A 27,805-nucleotide genomic window follows, 5' to 3' on the forward strand; every position below is an offset into this window, starting at 1 on the left:
GCCCCATAGCTTTAGAAACGGCTTCCCTCAAGGTCATCCATGACCCTGCAGCCAAATCTGGATCACCTCTGAAACCTCCTCTTAATGCAGGCCTCTGGAGAGCTCCTCTCCACTCAATTCTCCTGACCAACAGGCCCCACGCTAGTCCCCTGACCACCGTTCCGTGTTCTTTGCAGCTGTTTCCTTCTCTGCCTATCTTATTCTCACTCTAACTTGGGATTCACTAAATCCCTGCCTACAGTTTACCCACCTACATGCACATCATTCTCAGGTCTGTTATTTCCAACCCAAGTATCAGCTGCCTATTTGGTACAGAAAATCAGGCAGCCCCAAACCAAGTCTCCCCAGCAAGTCTAGGTGCCCTCAACAGAATCTCCCTCCCCCATTTCCAATCTCCACATGTCAAAACTCAGCCCTCTGAAGCCTCTCTATCTACCTGGCCATCCGCTGTTCCCATCTTGGTTTGGCCCCCTTCCTTTCACACCTGGACAGTGACCACAGCCACTACCACCCTGACTAGTGCCTCTACTAGGGGAGTGTGGGGAGGGACCCTCAGGCTACAGAATGTGGAGGGGAGAGTGGAAGGGTCAACTGCAGAGATGAGAAAGGGCAGTGGCTTACACCAGGGTGGTGCGGTGGTGACTAGAGATTGAGCTTACATGCATCTCACAAGCTAGAGGTAGTGAAGTGGCAGTAAACTGGGAAAGGATCCTGGTGGATGTTCAGGGGAGAAGATGGAGACATCTCTGTGTAGAGAAGGGAGAAGAGAAGAGGAAGCAGTCATTGCCTTGGGACTGGGACTCAGAAGCAAGGGGTGGGCTAGACATAGTGCTTGGAAAATCAGAGTTAAGGGGAGTGCTGATGATTGCTTAGGGAGATCCAGGACTGAGCCTGAGGGCTGTCAATATCTAATTGTCTTCAGAGGAGAATAAACTGGCAGGGACAAGTGGCCTAGGAGGCAGAAGGAAAAGCAAGAGGGCTCTACAGTGTTAGAACTGACGTCTTCATGAGGACATTAACTGTCCATTAGATTTAGCAACGGGATTCACTGGCATACAAGGATGGACTGAGCACAAAGCACAAACTGAAGTCACAGAGGCAGCTTCTCCAGAATACGAAGTGGTGCAAGGCACGAGAGAAAAGGGGGCTCTGCCTGATTTTAGCTGTGTGACAGGTTTCCTCCTCTGTTAGGTTGCAGGATGACCAAGGCTGCATGAGATGACCACAAAAAGCACTAGCACAGCCTCATGAGCACAGTTCACGCAGGGAGAACAGGCTGGACCCACGGGGTCTTGGAGGCTGGCCTGGGTCTCCATGGGCAGCAGGCTTGCTCCTGCTCCATCCCTTTTCCAGAGGAAGAGTGCTTAGCCTAGAGGAAGCTGGGAGGAAGCCTGGGGCACAAGGGGCTGGGGAGGCATGACTGTGGTACCAATGAGTGGGCGGCGGTGCTGACTTTGGCAGCTGTAGGGGAAAGTTGGGGCCACCAAGCACATGGCTGGAAGCAGCCGAGGGCAGAAGAGCAGAAGGACAGGATTGGAGGTGGCTCAGGCTGAGGCCCAGGATGGGAGGCAACAGCAGAGGAGACTGATCACCGCCAGGGACCACAATTCCCATCCAACCCAGTGTCACTCCAGCAATGTGGCCTGTACCAGCCAACAGCACCCACAACCCACAAATTCAGAAAAGTGTGCAAGGGCGGTCACCCTTGGGAAATGGCACTGGGCTGACCCCACCCCGGCTCTGCCCTCCCTGCAAGAGGGTGGACCATAGCTCTCACAACAGGCAAGCTTCTGCTGTCCCCACGCTGCCGAAGCTCACCCCTCCTCCCTTGACAACCAGCCCTACCCTCCTGCACACCTCTGTCCCTTGGAACCTTGCCTCCCATCCAGTCCCTCCCAGGCCAATCTCACCTGAAACCAAGGGGCACAAAGAGGCCATAGAGCCCTGGGGTTTCATTCTAGTTCAAAGACTGCTTTATACAGACCTTCATTGCCTCCAACAGGGATGTAGGAACCAAATAATACAAAAAATTAGATACAAATGTTGCTCTATCTCCAAGGAGAATGTTTTTCAAATTATTCTGCACAGCAGAAAAAAAAGGTTCAAGGTCAACCTCTACCAAGACCCCATCTGTCCTCAAGCTGCCTTTTGAGCCTCCCACATACAGCCCCCCACACTGGGGATCCAACTGAGCCAGCCTGCCAGGCAGGTTCCAGCAAGCACAAGGCAGGAGTGAAAGGAAATCAGTAGAGCCCCGGCCTGCTCCCCATGAGTTAGTCAATGGACACCCCAATTCCTCCCTTTCTACCAGCCGGATATAACCAGATTCCACCCCTGCCCCTGTTCCTTGAAAAGATGTAGCCCTCTGTGTCTGCTTTCAGTCTTCCAGATGTGCCTTTTCTACTAGCTTACTTCCAACATGTCAGTAATCCCCCCACTACCCAAGGAAATAGGATCTACAATGTAAACAATCTGGAAATACCTTCCAAAAATTGCCTCATTGTTCAAAGTTTCAGGTACAGAATTAACCTTTCCAGTAAGTTTGCAGAACCTTGAAACAAAACATGTTTTTCAATATGTTCACACAGGCTAAATGCACACCAGAATGAATGCACAGAAGATGATCTCCAAAGCCATATTGACAAAACTGTGATTAGATTAGATTAGATTACAATACACAGCAGCTTGCCTTACATTTAGGAAGTTCAACAGGACATAAAACCACAGCCAGCTCAGCACAGAACAGCTCTCCCCCTGAAGTGGCTCCACCGAGTAATGCTGAATTTCAAAAATACACAGCAAGTTGAACAAAGCCATACTGAAGGGCAACTTAAATACAGCGAATCCTCACCAACATGGACATGGTCCGCGTTTTTTAACATGTATCTTTCCTTACTGGTTATTAGTTCAGACTGAATTTTTAAGGATTTATCTTGATGACTTAGAAAAATACACTTGTCCTTTCTCGCTTTGATTCAGGTAGTACACAATCATAACACTGAGTAAGTCTCTTAAAAAAACACAGGTCCACAGATCCCATCGTGGAAGGTTCCAGGAACCCCTCCCCAGGTAGCAATCAGGGAATCTTCAATAGCTCAAGGAGTGCTCCAACGGCTCCAAAATAACCCTGAAAAAAAGAAAAAGAAAAAAGAAAAATAAGAGCGATTCTCCTTAGAACTATTTAAATGACCATAAATACGATTACCAGTATTAAAGCCAGCACAGCTCTTAATTCCTGACACCCATATTGCTGAGCCCAAGGCCAGCCTGGGAGCAGAGTTGCTCCAGGAGCCCCCAGGCCAGGGGGGAGGGTTAACCGTACCAGACACTCTGGCACGTCAGACCAGCTATGAGGCCTGCAGCAGCCCAGTGACCTCTGGAAAGAGACGGCACCTGACTGTCTCCTGGGGAATGAGGAAGTAAGAAGCTGCAAGGGCTGGAGCATTTCCAGACAACTACGGGATGAGGGGAGGATGACACATGAAGTGCAGTGAAGCGGAAGTGGGGGCAGGTCACGGGTGAGGGCCTAGCTGGTTGGGGGTGGGATGGGTTTAAGACTTGCCAGAAGAAGAGGGGGCAGTAGGGAGGTTTAGGGCCCTCCCACGCATCTGGTGCCATCACCCCTGAGAACAAGGACACAGGAGCAAGAGATGTGAAGAGCAAGGGAACGGGCTCCGCACAGGACGTGCAAAGCCAAGTGCTCCGGGCAGCTGGGCAGCCGCATCCAGGTGGTGACGGGACGTCCGGATCCGGAGCTGAGCAGCGGGCAGGGCAGCACTGGCAGAGGCAGGCAGCAGAGGAGGGGACAACAGAACCCTATGGCAACATGCAGAGAGGGACGAGGACGGAAGAGCAACATCCGAAGACCAACACAAGCACCTGAGGAGAGGACAGAAGCACGAGACAGAGGCAGCAGTGGAAGAAAGACAATGCTGGACCACCTCCTGAAATAAGCGGTCACAGTCAAATACAACCAAGACACAACAACCCAAAGACAAACCAAAACAAGGATTAAATAGAAAAGAAAAGACAAAACCCATACTGGCAGAAAGAGAAAGCCAGCAGGAATCAGAATAAGCCTACAATGATACAGAATCCAAGGTCTCCAAAGGATGAGATCAGATAGTAAAGTACTTTAAGAAATGACTGAAAAAGGAAATGGGAAGATCCTGAAGACTTGCTGTGGATTAAAGAATGTACCTGAAGGCTTGGAAATATCAAATAACTAAGGTCCAATATATTTTCCAAGAAAAGCTTCTCCAAAAAACATGCAGCCACACACCAGAGAGGCTGAAGCCTGCCCTTTCACTCTATTTCTTGGTTTTAAAAATAAGCAGCCACACGGATGTGTTATAAGAAAAGGCCAGAAACTGTAGGAGGGACACAGCTGGGCAAGACCCACAGCGCTCAGAAACCCCCAATCACGTCCAGAGGACAGAGTTCAAGGGTGTTCACAATATAGGAGTTGGCTACACACTTTATGTGGTTTTCTGTAGCTGGGTTTTATTCCACAACAAAAAAGAAGAGATAAAGTTAACCATTACACTGAGTGCCACTGAAGACCCAGAACCTACCATCCAGTAAAAAGGCAGACAGGTTGCTATAAGCCAAGAAGCATGAAGGACAAAAGAGAAAGGCTTGAGAAGAATCTATACAAAGCTCTCATGATAGTTATGCTGACTTCAGTGTGAGGGCAGGAGGGTATGTTATGACTTAGAGAGCCTAAAATAATCAGAGTTCCACAAGTGCAGAAATCAACACTAGAGTCACAGGCCTGAATATAAATGAAAAACAGTGCTAACCAGAGGGCAGGACCTAAGAATGACAAAATGTAAACACAAAATTTCATAAAGGGTTCATGTCATAACTATTATGATATAAAGATGTAAGTTAAAAAATAAAGTTAAACTAAGAAACTAGCCTCCACGTTCTGGCTAGAAAAAGGTCCAACAAGAGGCAGAAACTCAGCAGGACGCAGGTTATACTAAGACGTAACATTAAACAGGGCTTCTTTTTATTCTAGTATTAAGCAAAACAAAACAGGTCAAAAATCACAAAAAGCAAGATGTATGTAAAAGTTATAAGAAACTGATAATTCAGTACTGATTTACTAATATAATAACATTAGAGGTTAAAAAAAGTTAATGACTTAAACTTTAAGCTTTTTATGGGGAATTTATACACTTTGGGTTTTAACTATGAACTTAAGCGACTGAAAAAGAAAAACTTAGAGCAACTTTTAAGGAAAAAGCAACCTCTCTGTGTCACTTCAAATCCTACTCTGACTTCCGTCAACTTATATAAACACTGTTAAAGTAAATAAGCACATACAACTGTGGAAAATGTTCATGATAGTTTAACACCATCTACAATCCAGCAACACTTAAAAGAGTCTGACTGCCCCACAACCAAGGGGAGGAAAGAGAAAGCCCCTTCCACAGCTCTGGTTCTATTGTCCCTCAAAATGAAAAACAGGTTGAGCAACTCAATGATTCTTTTCCATTCTGTCATCTCTAGCCTGCCTATGTGCTAAGTTCTAATGACAGTGTGGTTCTAATCCTGGAATGTTTTTTTACTGATTAGAACATACATCTTAAATAAATGGACATATAAACTAATCAACACATAAAAACAGACACCCAAAAATGAAAAAAGGAGAATTCAGAGTAAGCACATTTACAAAGTAAGTGCAAACTGCAATGGGGAAAGTATAAAGGGGGGTTCAGAAAAGAACATGGCATCAGGAATACAGCTGTTCATCAAGACTTCCTTCTCTAAAATTGCTGAAGCTCACAATTAAATTAACCAAAAATCTACCTTACATTAAATCACATAAGAAACAGCTTTTGAACACGACCGAAGTTAACCCACATCACACAAGCACAGAAACAAATAAGAAGCACAGCTTCAAATCCCAGTGCAGGGTGAACCACACGCCCTTTGTGAAACAGCACATCACAGAAAGTACTTCCGCTTACCTCGTGTTCCGAAAAAAGTGCTTTCAACTGTCCCTTGGACCAATAATCCAAAGCATAGGCCAAAAGCCGCATGGCGATCGTATTTATTCTCAAGAAATTTCCAACAAATACCACCTGGTTAATGTTCTGAGCACATCAAAAAAAGGCAATTAGTTTTCATCTTAATTTGTTCTCTCGTAAAAGTTACCCCAAAGAGTGTACCATGTACAAAGTTTTTAGCAGCAAGTTGATTGCTGATGAAAAAAGTAGTATTTACATTTAATTCAGTTGATCCAGGACTACTTAAATTTGATCCCCAGACAACTCAAGACCCACTTCAAAGCATGCCAGAAAACGTCACAGTAGAAAACAGACTGGGAAAAGCATTTGAATTAAACATGGCAAACAACAACTACTATTAAACAAAAAGTTTTATACAGATAAATAAAAAAAAAAGCAAGATCCAATTCAAAGGAAATAACGCAAATAGGCAAATTATACAAAAATATCACAGAAAAGAAAAAAATTCAACCTAAGTGATCAAAGAAAGTAAAATTTTAGATCCATTGAAAGTTAGCAAAACAACTAACTGAAATTCTACCCCTAATATTAGTCAAATTGTGATAAAACTGATCCACTCATTCATTGCTAAAAATGATTTAAATTGGTGCAGCCCTTGTACAAAGCATCTTGGCAATACCTATCAAGATTCATAAACATGACCACATTCTGTAGATGAGAAATCTCACTTCTGAGTAAGTCCCTTACCAGGAATAAATTCATCCAAGGAATAGCTCCACACTTAAAAATGCTTTACTGCAAAGCTATCACTGGCAAGCCACCAAATGCCCAGCTCTACATGAATGACTTACGGTATAAAAATCAAATACATAGCGAGACAATTTAAAATATTTAAGTGAGAAACATAAAATGGTATGTACACCAACTAAAATACCTTAAAATACATAAGCACAGGAAAAGGAACATGCAATAAAGAAAACAGGTGTTCAAATATTCAAATAAAAGATGTTTAGTTATTTGATGCTGATACAGTATCTTTTTAATTAAAAATGAGACAATCCTTTTGTATCTTTTGAGGTTTCCTTTAAAGTCACATGCCTATATTATCTATTTAAAAGAATAATTTTAAACAAAAGTGTATAAATAGGGACAGGCTATAAAGCTGCACCAACTGGATGCCCCAGGGAAGGCCATTCTCAGTTCTTTCATAGCCCTGTACAATGCTGCTTGACCTGAATGCTACAAGGCAGCACTGTAAAGAAGCTGAAAGCACAAAGACAGCTCTGCTGCAGTAGAAGGGGGCGGGGACATTTCTCGGCCCACTCGGTCTTCTCCCAGCTTCAGTGCCTTTCTCTGCATTCCTTCCCAGCGAGCTCAACAGTGCTGCGCGGCGCTGGGACTCAGCATCGCCACCCATGCCACCGCCCAGCAGTCCCGTCACTGCAACACTGGCTCCCTTCCCTACCGCCCTCTACTCTCTCCTCTACCTCTAGGTAACAGCAGTGTTTACCTTTAGTAAGGGAAAAAAATCAATTAAGATTATTAACCTACACGTGAAAAGTTTTAACTTTGCCAATGAAGCAAACTGCACTATTTACAACTACATTTAGGCACTGTTTGGAGAAGACAGAACGTTGCATACAAGGTGGGGCCCACACAGTAAATTCTGTATTTTCCTCAGAGCAACTAAAAAAATCCACGTCCCCTTACTTCATTAAGGGCACACATTCTTGCTATTGAGCCAATGTTGTTGGTGATGGTGATCAAAGTCGCTCTGGCGAGGTCCTCTTTACTGACAGCCTCTCGCTTCTCCTTGCTCATCATGTTTCCAAAGCTGTGATGGAAAAAAACAAACAAACATACCACTGCTAAACCAAAGACAACACAGCCCAAGAGAACATCAGTGTTACTTTATTAAGATAAAAGTGACTTTCAGGGCAACATTGTTCAACTCTTCAAACTTTTTATTACAAAATAACAGAGCATCTGTTCAAAGAGAAATACACCTTCAAGAACTTAAACACTCTGATCAAATAATATTCTCTGCGGTTTCCACTGAAATCTAGCTTTGACATCATATAGCTGCACATTCAGACCCACTGTAAGGGACCATGCTCCAGCAACCGGCTTAGTTCAGGAAGACACCTCAATTAACAATTCGTCCCCAACTACACAGCTGTGCCACTCACCTGAATCGTCACATTCACATCTCACAAGCTGCTTTATCTAAGCAAAGCAGAGTACAGACAGCTGAGTTCCAAGAGTAAACTACATAAGAGTTTCAGATCTCCCTATTAGATCAAGTATTTCCAACAGAATTGATATATTAATAGCTGTGACCTGAACACAAACCCAACTAATCAGAAAAGGAAGTGATTATCAATGAGCAAATGCCACACAAACAGAAAATGCAATCTACAGCATTCACAAAGTGCTTAAAATTAGTAAACAGGCATGTATATATGAGGGCTTTTTCTATTATTATGGGAAAAAAACATGTGCCCCAAAACACACACACACAAAACTGTATTTCCAAACAATCCAAAAATGAAATTAAGAAAACAATTCCATTTACAGCAGCATCAAAGAGAATAAACTACTTATTTAACCAAAGAATAACATCTGTACACTGAAAGCCACAAGACACTGGTGAAAGAAAGCAAAGATCTAAATGGAAAGCCATTCTATCTTCTTGGGTCAGAAGAACTGATAGGTCAGAATGGCAGTACTCTCCAAAGTGATCTTACAGATTCAACACAATCTCTATCAAAATCTCACTTGCCTTTTGGTGCACATATTGACAAGCTGATCCTGAAATTCATGTGGAATGTCAAGGGACCCAGACTAGCCAAAACAATCTTGAAAAAGAAGAACAAGTCGAAGGACTCAATCTTCTCAATTTCAAAACTTAGTGTTACAAAGCTCCAGTGATCAAGGGAGTGTGGTACCGGCATAAGGACAGAAATACAGATCAATGGAATAGACTGAGAGCCCAGAAATATACCCATACATTTATGGTCAAGTGATTTTCAACAAAGGGGCTGAGAGAATTCAAAGGGGAAGTAAGTCTACCCAACAAATGGTGCTGGGACAACTATACATCCATATGCAAAAGAATGAATTTGGAACTCTACCTCACACCAATTAACTCAAAATGAATTACAGACCTAAATGTAAGAGCCAGAACTATAAAATGCTTAGAAGAAAACACAGAAGTAAACCTTCATGATCTTAGGTGAGGCAATGGTTTCTTATACATAACACCAAAAGCACAAGTGATGAAAGAGTAGACACAAATCACTTCATCAAAATGTAAAATTTCTGTGCTACAAAGGCCACCATCAAGGAAGTGAAAAGACAACCAACAGAATGGGAGAAAAAATTTACAAATTATAAACCTGATAAAGGACTTATATGCACAACATGTAAGAATTTTTACAATTCAGTAATAAAAAGACAAATAATCCAACGAAAAAAATGAGCAACAGATTTGAATAGACATTTCTCCAAAGAAAGACAAAAGAGCCAACAAGTACATGAAAAGATGTTCAACATCATTAGTTATCAGGGAATGCAAATCAAAACCAAAATGAGCAATCACTCTACATTTATTAAAGCAGTTAAAACTAAAGACAGACAATAATAAGAACTAGCAAGGATGTAGAAAATTTTAAACTCTTATATACTGTTGGTGGGATTGTAAAATGGTACAGCCACTTTGGAAAGTCTGACAGTTACTCAAAAGATTAAACAGAGTTACCCTATGACCCAGCAATTCCACTCCTAGGTTTATACCCAAGAGAATCAGAAACACGTGTCCACACAAAGACTTGTTCATCAATGTTTACAGCACCATTATTCATAATAACCAAAGAGATGAAACAACCTAAATGTTTATCAACTGATAAATGGATAAATAAAATGTTGTATATCCACACAAAAGAATATTATTCAGCAATAAAAAGGAACAAAGTACTGATTCATATTACAACATAGATGAACATTGAAAACATTATGCTAATTTAAAGAAGCCAGTCACAAAAATCACATGTTGTATGATACCACATAGAGACAGAAAACAGACTAGTGTCTACCAGGGACTGGGGGTGGGGGAATGGGGAGTGACAGCTAATGTACATAAAGTTTCTTTCTGGGGTGATGAAAACTTTTGAAAACTAGACTATGGAGATGGCTGCAAAATTCTATAAATATACCAGAAACTGCTAAATCATATACTCTAAACAGGTGGCTTTATAGTACATAAAGCTATTTAAAAGGTAAAAGATACACCCAATAGTTAATACTTTAGCCCTGTATTTCTTAGAGTACACACACCCTTTCCCTTACCTCGAAGCCACTGCCCAGCCTGGCAATCCAAACCTCTCATAATCCCCTCCATAAATGTCTCGCACTAGTTTATCCACTTTGGTGCTATCTCCACGTGATGCCATTTCAAGAGCTTCTTCAAATGTGGTGCAGCCGGTAAGAAGACAGCAAAGACCAAAAAAAGTTCCTCCTCCAAGACTGTGATTAAAAATAAACATAGTATTACAGCCATTTTCAAAATAAGAATAGGAAGGTAATGTTTATGAGCCCCAAACCATATTCATATATCTACCTACTCTTGCCCCAACCCAGTCGTGCAGATGCCACCAATAGGAAACAAGTCTGTGAAAACATAAACATGAAGTGCCTAATAGACACCTTGAAGAGACATATTCATGTGAGCCAGCAAAGTGGCAAAACACAGGACCTGCCTCCCTGCCCACGTCCTCAATGCAGTCTGGGCACCTGCAGAGTAGGAGGAACCTCAGGTGCAGATCAGCCCACCATACCCAGGGCCATGGGGGCACCTCCTTCCTTTCTCTCTCCAAGTGCAAGCACCAAGCCATCCCCAACCAAGCATCTCGTCACCCTGGGTCATCAGCCCCTCTCCCTGACTAGAACTCATCTATGAATGTGCTTTCTCTCCCAAAAGTACTCCTCTTATTCTTTAACTCAAACTTGTTTAAAAAAATAAAAATTAAAAAAATAAAACTTGTTTATGCCAACACCCACCTGTTTTTCCTCAAGTGATTTCTCATCTTTGAACCAAAAGGTATTCAATTCTCATCTGCCACCTAATCTTCCCTTTTTGGGCTACCCTCTCCCAGTCATTTTTCTACTACTCAGTAGCTCAAGTTCTAGACCTCACATATCCCGACCACGTGAGTGTGTGTATACATGTAAACTCTAGGCCGCTTTCAAAGCTGGGATCTTGTCTTGCCTTTCCCTTATAGATGTTACCTCGTAGCCCTGGTTACACTGTATGCACACCATACACTACCTGAGGGCAGGGACTACGGGCTCAGTGAGCCTGCTGATAGGATATTCTATGAAGCTATGGTAATGAAATCTTCAGCAATAGAGATGAAAGAAAAGTAGATCATGAAATCAGAATTTCCAAAGAGAAACAATATTTGCTTGTATAATCCCAGAGAAACATACCCTTCATATAATTTTAACAAGTTCTTAAAGATGTACTTAAATGCAATACCTGAAAACTAAATTTCAACCTATTATGATATCAATAATAAACAATGTCCTCCATACAAAAGACCTACCTGGTACCCGTGACTCGTTTGTAATTATCTTTGGAATATACTGCTAAGATGCTAACCCCAGAGCCAATGTTCACCAGAAGAAGAGGGTATGGATTTTTCAAATCAAATGGTAACTTCTGACATTTTTCAGAATCAGCAGGGTTTTCAAAGTAATAGCACTGTGATCGTCCATTAAATCCAACTGAGTCAATGTATAAAATTCCTTTTATTAAGCAATCCAGTTCATCAAGTTTGCAAAGCTGAAGATCACCTATCTGTAATGAAATAAAGATGCATTCAGAGTTTTTTAACAAGCCAAACAAAAATAAAATCTCCATTTAATAAGGCATCCCCTCTACATCAGACAAACCAAAAAAGGGCTCATGGACATACATTACTCGTGCATGTTCTACAGAACAGATCTGGAGACAACAAACATAGGGATGAACTAACAAGCCAGACTTCTGCCCCCAACGACCCAAATACACTCTACCTACAAACCACTGCAGCAGCTGGAGAAATGTGCCAAAAACCCAAGCAGATAACAAGACATCTGCTTACGGGAACCATGAGGCAGGAACACAGCCCTACCAGAAAGCAGACTCTAAAAATATCCAAGCAATGCAAGCACCTGGTGACACACAGCAGGAGCCACAAGGACTCCAACCTCTACCTCCAAAAGACCATCTTCAAGGCTACAGAGCAGTATCAAAGTAGGCCACACTGTGTTATTAATAACCTGAAGCCAAAGGGCTGAAAATGTCCAATTAAAAGGCAAAAGTTTTCAATCTAAACCAGTTACAGCAGGTGGGGTGGGGAGGAGCAGCAGTTCAGCAGAATCAAAATTTAAAACATTGGTATCAACTTAATTCTATTTAAATAATTAATAAGTGAATGGTGAAATTACTGTTCAAATTATGGAGCGCTGTAAAGCAATTAAGAATGAAGAGGATCTTTACTGAATTAAGAATTAAAGTGGGAAGAACTCCATAACATGTTTTTAGTCAAAAAAAAAAAAAGCTGAAAAACATTTTATAAAATATGATCCAATTTGCCTATTTCTAAAACCATGTGGGGGTGGGGGTATAGCTCAGTCGTAGAGCATGTATGTGCTCAGCATACAAAGCACCTGGCTGGGTTCAATTCCCAGTACCTCCAAAAAAAAAAAATGTTTACATGCACAGAAAAACTAAAAAGATACACAGACTTTTAACAGTGATGACTTTAAAGAGATGATATAAAGAAATTTTCACTTTTTACACTATGAACTTCTAACCCATTTGAATGTTTACCAGCATATCTACTCGATGTATGTGACAAATGTAGATGCCTCAACTCACTAACACACCTATTTCTGTTTACAACTAAGTTTAGCCCTGCAAGTCCTCCCCTCCTTTAACTCAACTTCCGTTTGATTAAATTTACACTCAATTTATAACAATCCACAGGAGATGGAAATTAATAGGTAACTTCATCTTAATCCTTAATTAATCCCTAATTAAGAATATTAAGTTACTCCTCTGACCAAACCCAAGCCTGTGAAGTGTTCATCAATGTCCTTATTTCACCTGCTCATGCCCTCCCTGCCATGATCATGATAAATTCAATTCCAACTTCCTGACACTTGAATCTCAAGTGCCAGCATTTTCATTTGGAAGCCAAATCATTTTACACTGGTGGCCTACTGGAATCAAAGTGGTTTTCTACCATTGTACGTCAAACCATCCCCTTTTAGCTTTCCTGTAATTGATGTTATCCTGAAGTGTCCTGCTATGCTATTATTCCTAATGAATCCCAGCCTAACTGATAAAGTTAGATGACTGAATACACGAGTAATTTCACTAACTCAAGTCACTCATAATGTAGGTGTTGCACCAACAAGCAAACTCAATACAATGTGAGGAAATCTGATTCACATAAAAAAAGAAAGGATAAACTCAGTATTTTAAAAAATACTTCAGTGTGGTTTATTAAATTTTAGTCACTCTTAATGCACAAACCGGATTTGTTAGGCATTTTGCCTTCACACAATTTTCAAGGATAGCCCTGGTGCAGACAGATGAGAAACACCAACAGCCTAAGAGCTAATTCCTAAGGCCTAGAATCCACTCTGCACCTCTCCTTGTAAACCAACACAACACAGAACCTCTGATAACAGCCTGAGTGGTTTTCAAGTATGTTCCAAAGGCATCTACATGGTCCGAGAAACAGAGCATACACAATTCAGAGTCCTACCGCGTACAATTAAGAGTCCACTATAACCACAAAGTAAGGAGATCTCTCCTCCTGCTACTTTCCCATTTACTCGTAAGTGCAAAAGAAACCACTGAACACCAACAACCAAGAAAAACTCAAGAGTAGAATATAAAACCTTGTTTAAAAATTCATGTCAATTTTGTATTACGATGGTCAGTTATGGAAGAAAGGAGATAGAGGACAAAGAGAACAAGGTCACAAACCACACAATAACACACAGGAGAGAAAAAAGATGCAAAATAACATAGACAAAGGCAGAATCTCTGTAATATTCTCACTGGTGGTATTAAACACATGGTCACTGAAGATATTTTAAATCTACAGTGCACCCTGAAGGTAAGAGTCTTGGCCAATTCGCCTGTCAATTCTCCCATCTACCCCCACATCCACCCTCAAAGGACCTAGCCTCAAGGCCTTAGTGTTCAGTGAATGAAAACAAAACCAAGTGCCCACTGGCACGCCCCCTAGTGTACAGACATGATCCAGAGACTCTGGCTAACAAGCAAGCAGCACATCAAAAGGCATTTGGGGAGAGGAGACTGCTGTCAACCATCTCTGACTCGCCCTGAGTCCTAAAAAACACTGCTTTGGACCAGAATTCCTTGTTATTTTTAAATAGTAAAACAATTGTACAGGGGAGCCACTGCCCTTTATTGAAAACCACTCCCCACTCCCTACCTGCCAAGAAACAAATGAGGGGGATAAGAAAAATTACATGGTAGGCAAGATTGGAAACAATTTTATGACATGAAATGACATTTAATTTGTTTAAATTATTCTTCAGTATCATTGTTCAAGACTTTAGAAATTGTTCCTTGCAGGTAGTTCCTTACTCTGCTTCACAGCTTCACTATTTTTTCATACTGAAAGAACAACAAAATGCTATGCTTTTAGTGGTTCTGACTCTCAACAACTCATCTGAAATGGGCAAGAAGTAAACCATACAACAATCTCTAGGTGGCTACCTCCTATCACTAAGTTATATTTAATCTTAATTTGGCTCAAGAAAATTCAAGTTCCATGAGAGATGGAAATGATTCCACTACTTGCTATTGGTATTATTTTTAACAATCAGGTTACCGTAAATTGTATATAAGCTAAAAAATGCATACTGTGAGAAAATCCTGCTCAAATTTGTACGCTCCACCTCCAGTGGCACAAAAGACAGTGTGGAGACTCGAGAAGTTTTTATCTCTGCCCATTTGAATAAAAGCAGGCATGTCATGAGTGGGAAAGCGTATAAAGTGCAGATTGCCTTTGCGTCCACACAGAGTCAGGTCCTTCAGCTCCAGGTGCACGTCCCGAATACCCGTGGACCCATAAGCCACGTTGGAGGTAAGGTACTTCCGAATGCTTTTAAGACTTTCCACTTCTTCCTCTTCTTCTTCAGTAGTGATGTCTTTGGGTTCAAAATAAACCAGCTTGACCAGAGTTCCACCAATATCCAAGCCAAACCAAGGAAAAACTAAATGGGGAAGAAAAAAAAGTCAGAACAGCTATTTTTCTGAAATCTAAATTTATACTTATTAGACTATTTCATACCCTGAGGTTTCCAAGAACTATATTAAGTAGAAGATTTTCTGGAGAAGACATGATTCTGCCTGATCTGGAAGCAAATCTTAAAAAAAAAATACAAAGATCAAAAAGAAAACTATCACAATATTAAGCCAACCAAACCTCTTATACAAACAAACTGCACAGTGAAATCATTTAAAAAAAAAAAAACACAGCAAAATGACTACCCATGAATCTCATCTCTGAAAAAAAGAGACTTGAGAATGAAAATCATACTTCCCCTTGGCTTAAAGAAATGTTGAGAATTTTCAGAGCTCTCATTTAGTACTCAAACTATGGGTAGAAGAAATTCCCAATACTATATAACATATAAGCTACAGTGGTCAGTTTCTCTCAAAACCTGATGTCAATCAATCAATCAATAAGTCAATAGGTAAGGGTTCAATGGACATCTATTGAGCAGGTGCTTCAAAGTTAATTAATATCCATTTCCAAAAAAAAAAAAAATTCCTTCCCGAAAAATGGCTTCTGAAGACTGGATCAAGATAAACCGCATTAACTGTACATGCCTTCTCTTCCCACCTTAAATCCTAGAAATGACTAAAGAAACAGACTTACTGACTTTCTAAAATAACTCTGAGGAACAAGAAGTGATCTCACCAGCAGAACTAGGTTGACAAAAGCAGTAACTGTCCAGAATCCTCAAAAGAGAATGGATATAAAAGCTGGGAGCAGCTATGAAGGTGAGGGGAGCAGAGGAGTGCTCAATCCAAGAGGCCAAGGGGGTGGCTGCCCTGGGGAAATGGGAGCAGGCCCTGGTGCAGTCAAGGCCATCCGGTGGGGAAACACACTGGGCACAACTGCACAGGGCAGCCACTTCCCTTTACTGAAAACCACTCCCCACCTCCCACCCTACAGAGGCAAAGTCTTCACTGAGCGCAGGCACTTGAGTCCAAGAATCAGTATGGCTTCCAGGTGGCTGCTACTACCCAGAAGAAATGAGGTGTCCCCAAGTCTGGCCGTATTTCCCATCTCTCCCCTACAATCCATCCTGACAAACTGGTAAACAGACACTGCATCCACTGACAGAACAGCAATCCTCAAACCAGAGATGATCATTTTACAAACTAGAATCACCAAAAGGGAAATCAACACCACAAAAACGAGAAGCTAAACATCTGAAGAAAGAGCTGCAGGAACAGAGGACTTAAAGAGAATCATAAACACTCTCCGAGGTAAAATGAGATTTCACCCATGAAAAATGAGTAAGCCATCATAAATGAAAATTAGAAATTAAGAAATGATTGCCAACTGTAGCCATGGCCGCAAGAATCTACACACGTGATAAAATTATATAGAGAGAAATATACATACACAAAAGTTCACATAAAACTAGTGAAATCTGAATAAGGCCTGGGAACTATATCAATGTTAAGTTTCCTAGTAGTTGGGGGCTTTCAGAGCTAGGAAAAAAAAAAAGGTGGGAGGAACAATACACTTAACATAAATGATTCTCAAAAATAGGATGAGGGAAAGAAACCTTGTGTGAAAAACTACATACTATATGATTCCACTTATATAAAACTCTAGAATATGCAAACTAATCATTTTTGCATCTGACAGAAAGCAGATCACAGGCCGTAGGATGGAAAGAGGGAAGGAGGGAAGGACTATAGAAGGGCAGAAGAAAACTTTCTGTGGTAACCCAAATCTTGATTGTTGGGGCAAAAGGGAAGCTTCATGGGTATATATATCTGTCTAAATGCATGGAATTGTACACTTTAAGTGGATGTGTTTTATTGCATGTAAATCATATCCAATAGACACTTTTATAAAAGAAAAAAGCAGAAATATGATTTCCAAAATAAAGATCAACAGATACATTTAATAACAAAATGGGCACAGAAAATACAAATAGAAAACAAAACTAAAATTCTCCCATATACCCTCTGGAGTATGAAAGAAAGGTAGATATACAAAACACAGAACCATAGAGCCCAACATCTACATTGTGTGAGTTCTAGAAATTTTCCAGGGGAGAAGGCGGGGAGGACACGAATCATTGGATTGAAAGATCCCCTAAGTTAAACAAAATTAGTAAGTAGAGAAAGAGGAGACTTACAGACACATCTTATTGAAATTTCAGGATATACTAAAAAATTTCTAAAGGAAAAAAGTGAATTTCTACAAAGATACATTCACATAAAGGTAAAATTAGACTTCCCATCAGCAACACAGATGCTAGAAGACAACAGAGCACTGGCAAAGTCATAAGGCAAGCAACCTGAAGCTCATACCCAGCCAAATGAGCTTTCAAGTGGGAATGCAAGAGAAAGACATTTTCACATGTGAAAGAGCTCAACGTTTACTACTCAAAGATCTCTGAAATAATAGTAGATGCACTCCAATAGATTTTTAAAGCACCCAAGAAGATATGAACTATAATAAACAATGATAAGCGCAGGAAGCAATACAAGTTGACTTTTAGGAAAATAAGCAATCTAGAACTAAAATACTTACATGATTTCAACAGAGGAAGTCGAAGAAGGAAGAGAAAGGAGAGGGAAGTCAAAGCAAGCAGCAGTTCTGTCTTGTTGGGGAACAGAAGATACAGATTCTGATTAATTCTAAACAAGAATAAAGAAGTGATGGTTTAAATGCATTAAAAATTTACAAGTAACTCCAGAAGAAGAGAAAATGAACATATGACCTTCAAATGAGTAGAAAAAAAAATCAGTTGAAAAATGAGGGAAAAAATGTATTAAATACAGAACAAAATGACAGAATTGAATACAACATATGAGTAATCACAAACAGGTCAAATTTCTCTTCCAGACTGAAGAGAAAATTAAACTATATGCTTATATAAAAAGATACATCTAAAATAAAATAATACAAGCAGACTGAAGGTAAATAATGGTAAAACACCCACAATAGAGTCCCATCCTAAGGAACTGGAAGCTTTAAGATGAAAATGGCATTCAGTCAAAAACGAGTAAATCAAAATCGTAAGCACCTCACTGAAGACTGATAAACTAGACAGAGCAATTGACTTACATTTAAGAAACAAGACATAGTAAAAGTCAAATCTTATGTTTCAAAACCAGCATTGCATTTAACAAGGGTTATCGTGCTCACATTATGAGGTGTCCCTCCAAACAGTGATCTACCAAAGTAAGATTCACAACTCTCATCCCTGTGCTCACTCGCAATTATATATTAACTGACTAAATCAGTGAGTAGAGTTACTGGCACCATTTATTTAACTGCTTTGACACATTTATATACTTGAATTTGGGTAAGCAAAATAAATGCCTGGACAGTGTTACTCTGCTGTATCAAGCAAGTGTTAACAGAAAGCAAATACAATACTAGCAGACTGAAAAGAATTCAAACAAAAAGCATTACAAGGAGACATGGAGGGAGAGTATAGCTCAAGTGGTAGAGCGCATGCTTAGCATGTACGAGATTCTAGGTTCAATCCCCCAGTATGTCCTTTAATTAAATAAATAAATCTAATTAATCCCACCCAAAAAAGGGGGACAAAAAGAAATTATGTCATGTGCATAAAAATGTGTAATTGATATGATCCTGACACATGCTTCAAAAAATATTAAAAAGAAACTGACAAATCTACAAATCAGTGTGAGAATGAAATGAGTCTCAGAAATTTGCACACGCACACAGAATAAAGATATACAGAGGATTTAAATATTACAGCTAAAAAGGTGGATTTATTAAACAGAAATAGAACTTTGTACCAAAAAACCAAATATACTTCCTTTTCAAATATTCATAAACCAATCACAAAAATTAACAGCACTAAAACTCTCCAATTCCAAAGGACAAAACCAAACTACACTTTCCACAATACCTCAAAATAAGAAATCAATCCAACAGACACAAAGAAATAAATCTATCCATCTGGAAACTTTCAAATCCATTTCTATTAACTCTTGAGATTGAAGGTGAAATCAAAACAAAACTTTTTTTAAATGAATGACAATGAGAACACCATGTATCAAAAAGAATAGGATATACTCAAGGTGGTACTTAAAGGGAAACTTCGAGCCTTAAATGTTTATCAAATGTATTCAAAAAGAAGGAAGCCTCAATAAAAGAGAATGTCGCATACAATCTGAAGTGCTGGAAAAATAAAACAGCCCCAAAATAAGCAGAAGGAAGTTATTAAAAATGAAAGAATATATAAATGAAATTAGAAAAACATCATCACTGTGAACAAAGCCACAACAAAGCTCATCAGTAAAACCAAGCTTTGAAAAAGCCACTAAAACAAATTTGTTTTACCCAAGAAAAGAAAAGATATAGCTTTTCTCAAAAAAAAAAAAAAATCAGAGAAGATGAAAGTACTTAACCAGAAATTATACAAATAAGCCAATTTACGACTTTGTAACAGTAAATTCAAAATGTACACTAAATAGAGGATTAGGTAGAAAAAACAGTACACAAAGTGGCTCAAAATGAGGTAGGAAACAGAAATCAAAAGCAATGAAAAATTTTTTAACAATGTCAAAACCTACCACCCAAACAACAAAAACAGCAGGCTCTAATGGTTTTCAGGCAAACCTTTATAAGACACAGAAAAATTTAGAAAGATTCTCAAGTCATTCTAACCTCATATCTAAACTAGAAAAGTACCTCACAACACAAATGCAAAAATATTAAATTATTAAACAAGAGAATCCAGCTGTGCAGTAAGAGTAATACACCATGGTCAATAGAGATTCTTCTCTGGAATGCAATGATGACTTTCACATTAAAATTCCAATTAATGAGATTTGCTTACATTAGTACATTAATGGAGAAAAACCATGATTATCTCAATAGATTCCAAAAAATAAAAATTAAGAGAATCAATTGAGCCAACAAAATTTTTTAAAAAATTTTTATTATCTGGACACACAACAATACAAATACCAACAGTTTTCCCTATGTTATAAGCTAAACCTAGCAAGAAAACTACATGAAAAAATGTCATGTATAACAAAACCATAAAGTATTTAGAAATTAATACTAAATATGTATGATTGCTATTAAAATGGCATACTGAGGCGGGTAGGGAATAGCTCAATGGTAGAGCACGTGCTTTGCATGCCTGAGATCCTGGGTTCAATCCCCAGTACCTCCATTAAAATAAATACACCTAATTTCCACTCCCCCCAACCAAAACTGTATACTGAAAGTCACAGTAATGGGGAAGATGTATCATGTTCCAGGAAGGAAAAGCAAATGCTGTTAAAATGTTAATTCTCCCCAAATTAATCTAACAATGTCAATGCAATACTAAAGGGAATACTGTGGCTGACTCCCCACAGCCATTCCAATTCAGTCACAAGGAGACTTTTTTTTTTTAAACACCAACAGAAACTTCATTCCCAGTAATGAGGGAGTAACTCAACCTGGCATGAGTCATGAAGTCTGTCCATGGCAAGGAGAAGGAAAAAAAAAGTTTCTTCACTCATGAAAGCAACAGGGCTGGATATGACTTGAAACAAGGCGATCCCATTCCCATTTTCCTACTAGCAGCACCATTCTTTAACCATCAACTTTAAAATACTGCCAACCTGGTGCACAGGAAAAGAGACATAGACAGCACTCTACCAACAAACATACCTCATCAACAGGACTGAAAGGAATGAACATATCTGGACATATCTAAGAACAATGGAAGGTTTTGCAATGCTTAAAACAAATTAAGTCTCACTCCCCTTTCCTTAGATTAAAAAGTTGAAACATTAGCATATGGCTATTATGTCTTAAATGATCACCTTAACAGCCAAGCACTTTACTGCATGAGCTTATTTTATGTTTAACCATGCAAGGCAATCATCTCACTCTACAGATTAAGAAACTGAAGTGTCAAAGAGCCCAAGGTCACAGTCAAGAAAAGGCAGAAGTGGGACTCAAACCCAGATTTCCTAAATCCTTTTAACCAGTATCTATATAAACCTAAAAGCACAGAACATATTTTCTTGGGTAAATTTTTTTTAAGTAAAAAGCAGTTTAATAAAAACCACATACATTAAATTAATAAAGAGGACCAGCAATAGATAAGGAGTCTTAAGAAAAGAAAGCAAAAAGCTCAGTTCATACTGTTGCAGCTTTTAATGGTTTCTGGTTTTTTTGTTATACTACTGATCAAACCATTTATGTATCCAAGACATGAGAGGCAATTAAAGACATGGGAGATCCATTAGATGCATGCTCTCTGATAATTTCTCAGGCCATACAATTCTGTTGTTTCTAAACATTCAGCCTGTTGAAAGGGGTTTAGATTCCTATCAATGACTGAGAGACTGCCCCCATAAACTATAATATAATGATTACTGGAATAAGCCTTCCAATTCTTACTCAAAAAATTCTTACTATGTGTTGGGGGGTGGGTAATAGCTCAGTGGTAGAGTGCATGCTTAGCATGCACAAGGTCCTGGGTTCAGTCCCCAGTACCTAGATTTAAACAAACAAACAAACCAGCAAACCTAATTACCTCCCCGCCCAAATTAAAAAAAGAAAAGAAAAAAAGAAAAAAGCACTATGTGTTTCTGGTGGGAAAAGTCATGGAAAAACAAACTTCTGCCACACATCACATTCCTCCTATCTCACTAAAAGAATATCTATTTTATCACATCTAATTAGTGGGTCTTTCCATTAATTTTCAGGTATTTTAGGCTATTTTTAGCCTTTAGCATATCTCCTGATATTCAGACATCCAATGTACTCTACCTAGACTGTCTTGACTTAGGACATCTTTAGAAAGAATTTAAACTTTCCCTTACAGATTTATGTAAAATCATTATTAGCACACTGTCTCATAATAGGTCTCAACAACTGAAATGCTTTCCAGTGAGAAATATATGGTTTATAAAAGTGTGCTCAATTTTCCAACATTATGAACTACATCTTTACCAGACCACATATGGTTAAGATATTGCAAACCTAAATCTTCAGGCTGGTCTAGGCAGCACTCTTTGGCCTCACACTAAAAGATGTACCTTAATAATAATTCTTCTTATTCCCAAAGTAGCTTTAACTCAGGGACTAGATACTTATAAAATATTATCTACTATAAAACCAGCAGACTCAATAATAAATTCTACATTCAAGAAATATAAACATACAAAACCTAACAGACTACTAAAAACTGCAAGATAGTTTTCACTTTCAGAAAGCAAACTTTAAGCCATTATTTGGAAAAAGGGGTTTTCAATCCTAGTCCGTATTGCTGACAAAAATTGAGAAAGAATATAAATTGAGAAAAAACAGTGCCTGTAAAGATACCTCAAATTATGAACCTGAAAAGTTTATAAATTTAAGCCCAAGGAACATTACTGCTCTTCTAAATGACCAGTCAAAATAGCTATCTTTTCACTGCCTGATAAGGTACTTTCAAATAACCTACAGTCTATTATCTTGTTCCTCATTTCTCCTTTTCACATGAGTTTAAGCAAAATATTTTTAACAGCATAGATCCTTTCTTGCTTACCATCTCTCCAGATAAATAGAAGGCAGGGATGCCAACACTCAACAATCATATTATCGAAATGCATAATTCATACATGCCTAAAAAACATACTGTACATTTTACAAGCTGCTAATTGTATTATTTTTAGGCTGTGCTTAATACTTTATATTTCTTATTCAGAAGAAGAAGGGCTATGTTTACTTTTATTTCATTTAGATTTAGTTGATAAAACAATAGGTTAAAAAGCATCCTCTCCCATTCTATCTCTCAAAACTGGGCTACAAAGCAACAGAAATCTAACTTCTTTCCTCAGCTCCCAGTCACTGGGCAGCCCTTCCTAATTTCCTAACTGAAGATGAAACTCTGCACCTGATCAAATGCAGTCCTCCAGGGCCCCAGCGCCAATTCCATTCTGACACCACCAATGCTCCCCCCAAAATACCAAGGAAAAGCAATCTATTTTCTAGGTTAGTATTATCAAGCTACAAACAAAAGCTTAATTTTCTAGACTAATGGAGGTTAAAGACATTCTGAGATTGGCATGAGTCCAAAATCAAGCGTGTCCCAAAGCGCTCCCTGGAGTGTTACAACATGCTCGGGAGGCACCTTCAAGGATGCAGCTCATCCTCCCCACACTGCTGTGAAGCACTCTGATCTCAGAGTCCCCACACCTCCTGCACATCTGCTGTATATCTGGGGCCCTTGATTAAAATGAAGTCTTTCGTTACATGCATGTATATACATTTGTGAAAATTGTACATTTTACTGTACACAACTATGCCTCAATAAAATTTTAAAAATTAAAAGACATTTTTAGACCCCTCTGAGGATCTGAGAGGTTTTTTTCTGAGTGACTGCATGTGAGAACCACTACTCTGGATTACTGCACATGTACCCTCCAAGATGGAGAAACTCAAGAACCTGGGTCTGAAGTCAGACACCTAAAATCAAAACACAGCTCCATTACCAACTCACTATATGCCCTTGGACAAAAGGACAATTTCATTGAGCCCATTTCCTCATTTGGAAACTGGAGACAACAAATACCCACTTGGCAGGGTAACTGTTAAGACTTTAAAAAAAAAAAAAATGTTTACAAAGTATTTGGCACAGCCTCTAACATAAACAAGTAAGCACTATGTTACCATCATTAGCATCTTTGTTTCCACTATTTTAAACTAATTGTTATTAGGTATTTCTCAGTCCTATGAGACATACTCCAGCTGATCTAAAACTTTTGAAGAACTTCTTAGACACACATGTCTAGCCTCATCCCTAATGACTATGATGTCTTAAGTCTGAGGTGGGGACAGGTTTGGGAATCACAGGGCTCTAGGGAACATGTGTGGCAGAACATGACCACAATCAGGGTCCACAACAATTCCTAAGAGAAACTAAACAGCTCCTTCCAGTTTCAGATGACAACTAGTCTTCTACCTTTAGATAAGCAGTGCAATGATGTCAAAATGAGATTTTCTAATCTCAAAAGAAAGATGGCAACACCCCATCCCCAACTCTCCTAAGAAGAAAATACAAAGATTTAACCTTTATCGAATTCCCTCAAAGTCAATACTTAAGTATATTCCTGGAGGGTTCAGCAGTCAATACACTGCCTTTCCATCTAACAGGTGCATCCCGGGATACTACAGAAAGAACAAAGGGATGGAAGAACAATACCTTGCTTATTTCTTTAGTAGGTCCCATTACCTTAGAGATGGCTTCTGGTGACTTATCAGTCAGGAAAAGCAATGAAGGGGACCATGACAAACATCAGCTACCAAAACAAAAATAAGTAAATAAATAAATCCTACAAGATGAATATTGTCTTAGCTCCCAAAAGACATTCCAAAAGCACCTTATATACCACTTTCATCCTCCCATTACAGTCTAAACCAGTGTTTTACACAGTGGTCTCAGAGTGACCTGTATCTGAATGATACAAGGAGCTTGTTAAAAATGCAGCTTCTTAGAACCCTCTCCAGATTTCGACTCAAAAGACAGAGAACTGGACCCAGGGAATCTGTATCTTTAACTCCCAAGATCATTTCTGTATTCAAAATACGGAAGTACTTCCACAGTAGCTAGGAAATTTTCACCTCAAGTAAGAGAGCCTTGAACGCAAAAGAGAGTAATCATGCTTCATAGAGCAATTGAAGAAACAGCTAATAGAACATGAAACAATTCAATAAAGCAAGTATTCAAGAGCAGATGTTATAAAAAGCCAGAATTTCTGAGTTTGCATTTCCATTCCACCACGCACTAGCCATTTGACACTGGGCAAATATTTCCCAGTTTTCTCATCTATAAAATGGAATACTACCACCCACCTAGAAGTTATAAGGGCTAAAGAGTTATTAAAGCTCTCAAAAGACTACATGAAAAAAACTATTTTAAAAAACCCAAATTACAATACTTACTTAGAATCTTTGTGGTCACTGGCCACAAAGTGCTGGCTATGTGCTGTGATTCCTATTTGCTGAACCTCTGGAATTTACATCCATCTCTAACAAGGTAGTACAAAATCATGAGAGAATTAATGTTTTGCATCACTTAAAAATCAGGTGTTTCTCCAAACACAAACCAGGAAATTGGTTCTAAAAATGGCATAGGTTGAGAGTGGATAACCTCTTTTCCAAATCTCTTTCAAGAAGATAGGAAAAGACAAAAGACTTGAAAACTCCCAAATTTTTCCTAGCAAAATACGGCTGTATTTAATATTTAATCATCTAAATCATAAAAGGTAAGAGTAAAGCAACTGGGTTGTTGGGCTAAGGTACAAGACTATCCAGTAAAGACCTCACACTCACCCTGCCACCTTCTCACTCTCATAATCTGCATTTAAAACAAGTTGATTTCCTGAAACAGGATTCTGGCAACAAGAAAAAAGTCTAACCATATGTAAAATATTCTATTGTAAAGCTCCTGTTAGAGTTATCAAGCTAGTGGACACCTTCAAGAAGTGTAATGGCTGCTAGAGAGAGGACCTGAAGGCCTGTAAAGGGAAAAAAATATTTGGACTAGATCACAAGGCAGAAAAACCTAATAATAAAATGGAGAAACCGATTCTCTGGGAAGAGCGTGTGCACTGACAAACCGAGATTCAGAAATATGTCGTTTTCCCTCAAAAGAAAAAGGCTTAATGCCCAGAATGGTTCAGGCCTGAATCGTGAGAACCAACAAACAGATGGGGAGGAAAAAGGCGATATCTAGGTGAAAGATGACCCGAATTCTCGTGGGAAGAAAAGCAACCAAATCTAGTGCACAGAACACGCAATCTAGTTTGCAGTAACTCAACTATTTTCCTGTAAGGTCGAAATCTTCAGATAAAAAGGATGTAATGTCTTGGAAGAGTAGCTCCTTGGAAAACCACGTTAAGAAAGACACTGAGAATTCAAACGATTTAGAGAAAGGGGAGGCGATGAAAATGAGTCAAAAGAAGCCTTCCCGAGGAATAAAATTATGTGATTCTCCGGCAAAGAATGTCCAAGGAGCTAAGAACAGGGAGGAAAGGTCCTCAAGAAGGAAACTCCACTCGGACAACGGGGAAGCGCGGACCACTGCAAGCGAGGGCCAGGCGGGGCCGAACCCCGAAGCCCCCGCGTTTTGGCGGACCCGAGGCCTCCAACCAGGTGTCAGCCCACGCACCAACCTGGGACCACCGTGCGGGGGCACTGTCTCCGCGCGAGCGCGCGGGAAAAACGGCAGCCGGGCCGGAAGGGGGCAGGGCGAGCCGCCAGGGCGCCCGGCCGGGCACTTACGCGGCCGCTTCTTCCTGAGGCTTTCGACGCGCTGACGGGAGGCCGAGGTAGCACCGCTGTAAGAGCCAGGCCGGTTCCGCCTTACGCGCTCCGCCGAAGCCGAGACCGAGGCCGAGGCCGAGGCCCCGACGGTGGGCGCCGACGCGCTGTTCGCCCGGCGCCGCAGCGGCTCCCGCCGCCGCCCATCGGGGGCCCCAGGCGCCAGCTCCCCGGCTGACGAGGTGGAGGTGGCTGCGGCCCTGCCGTGGCGCTCCATGGGCGCTTCGAACCGGCCCGCTCCCATCCGCAGCAGCCACCGCTGCCGCCCGAGCCAGCCCCCCAGCGCCGAACCCCTCGTCGCCTCCTCCGCGGCAATCCACCCAGAGCAAAGGAGCACCCTTCACAGGCCGCCTCTTCCGTTGCGCCAACACGCAGCAAGCCAATCCAAGTAGGCTAGGGGCGGCCCGAAGGCCTATTGTCCAATCCGCTCACGGACTCGAGGCGGATCGACTGCGCCTCCGTCCAATGAGAGGCTCCCAGGCGGGGCAGGGCGGTGGATGGTGGGGGAGGGGATCCAGGCTGGGCAGAGGAGGAGACGGTGGTGTTGCTGAGTGAAGAGTGATGGCGGCGCCGCCCAATAGACGCGTGGGTGGAAGGGCCCGCACTCTCCGTTTCGAGTGGACCGGTCAGCGCTCCGGGACCCAGAACTCTCCCGGGACGCGGCCTCGCGCCCCCGAGTCCCTCCCGCTGCTACATCCTGTATTCTGCCAGCTCGCGCCCTCCTCCAGCCCAGCAGTGTGCCCACAGTTGCTGGTCGTCTTCGCTGACAAACGGAAAGGCTTGAACTGAGGCTGACCTTAGCCTTTGTCCCTTGGCCTGATTCTGCCACTGCCGTCTAGGCCGACAGTCCCCCGCGCTCTGTTTAACCGCTACCTCCCCCACGGCCCCGCCCCAGCACTGCCACCGGCGTGTTTGGGCTAAGCCCCCTCCATTTCTCTTACGTTAGAGAAATGTTCCCAGCACCACAAGAAATGAAAGGACTGGGGTTGGTCTCCATGGCAACTGGAAGAAAGGAGTCGGTTATAAATCCTTGGCCACCCTCCTGCAGTGAAGCCTGGGGTGTGGGAGCTAGGAAACAGGGTTGGCTTTTTGAAGGAGAGGTTGGACCCCCCCCCCCCCGTCTGTGTGGTGCACAGAGGGACATAGAAAGATTTGGTGGCTTTCTTGGAGCCTGGGTTGTTGGGGGTTTTGCTT

General features: G+C 40.8%; 1 protein-coding gene across 2 annotated transcripts; it reads right to left on the minus strand.

Moving 5' to 3' along the window:
- Window positions 1–2,621: 2,621 nt before the first annotated feature.
- Window positions 2,622–26,989, minus strand: PANK2 (pantothenate kinase 2). Of its 2 annotated transcripts, none has more exons than XM_074346974.1 (7): window positions 26,573–26,989; window positions 14,929–15,281; window positions 11,582–11,835; window positions 10,326–10,502; window positions 7,689–7,812; window positions 5,979–6,104; window positions 2,622–3,127 (listed from the first exon to the last, which is right to left on the minus strand). In XM_074346974.1, the coding sequence occupies exons 1-7, from the start codon at window positions 26,853–26,855 to the stop codon at window positions 3,077–3,079; spliced, it is 1,368 nt and encodes a 455-aa protein (XP_074203075.1). In that variant the 5' UTR covers window positions 26,856–26,989; the 3' UTR covers window positions 2,622–3,076. The 2 variants fall into 2 exon arrangements, with proteins under 2 accessions (XP_074203075.1, XP_010971045.3); XM_010972743.3 differs by lacking the exon at window positions 26,573–26,989 and adding an exon at window positions 26,464–26,572.
- Between the last annotated feature and the right edge of the window lie 816 nt (window positions 26,990–27,805).

This window comes from Camelus bactrianus, chromosome 19 (assembly GCF_048773025.1).
Source record: "Camelus bactrianus isolate YW-2024 breed Bactrian camel chromosome 19, ASM4877302v1, whole genome shotgun sequence".
Lineage (NCBI taxonomy): Eukaryota > Metazoa > Chordata > Mammalia > Artiodactyla > Camelidae > Camelus > Camelus bactrianus.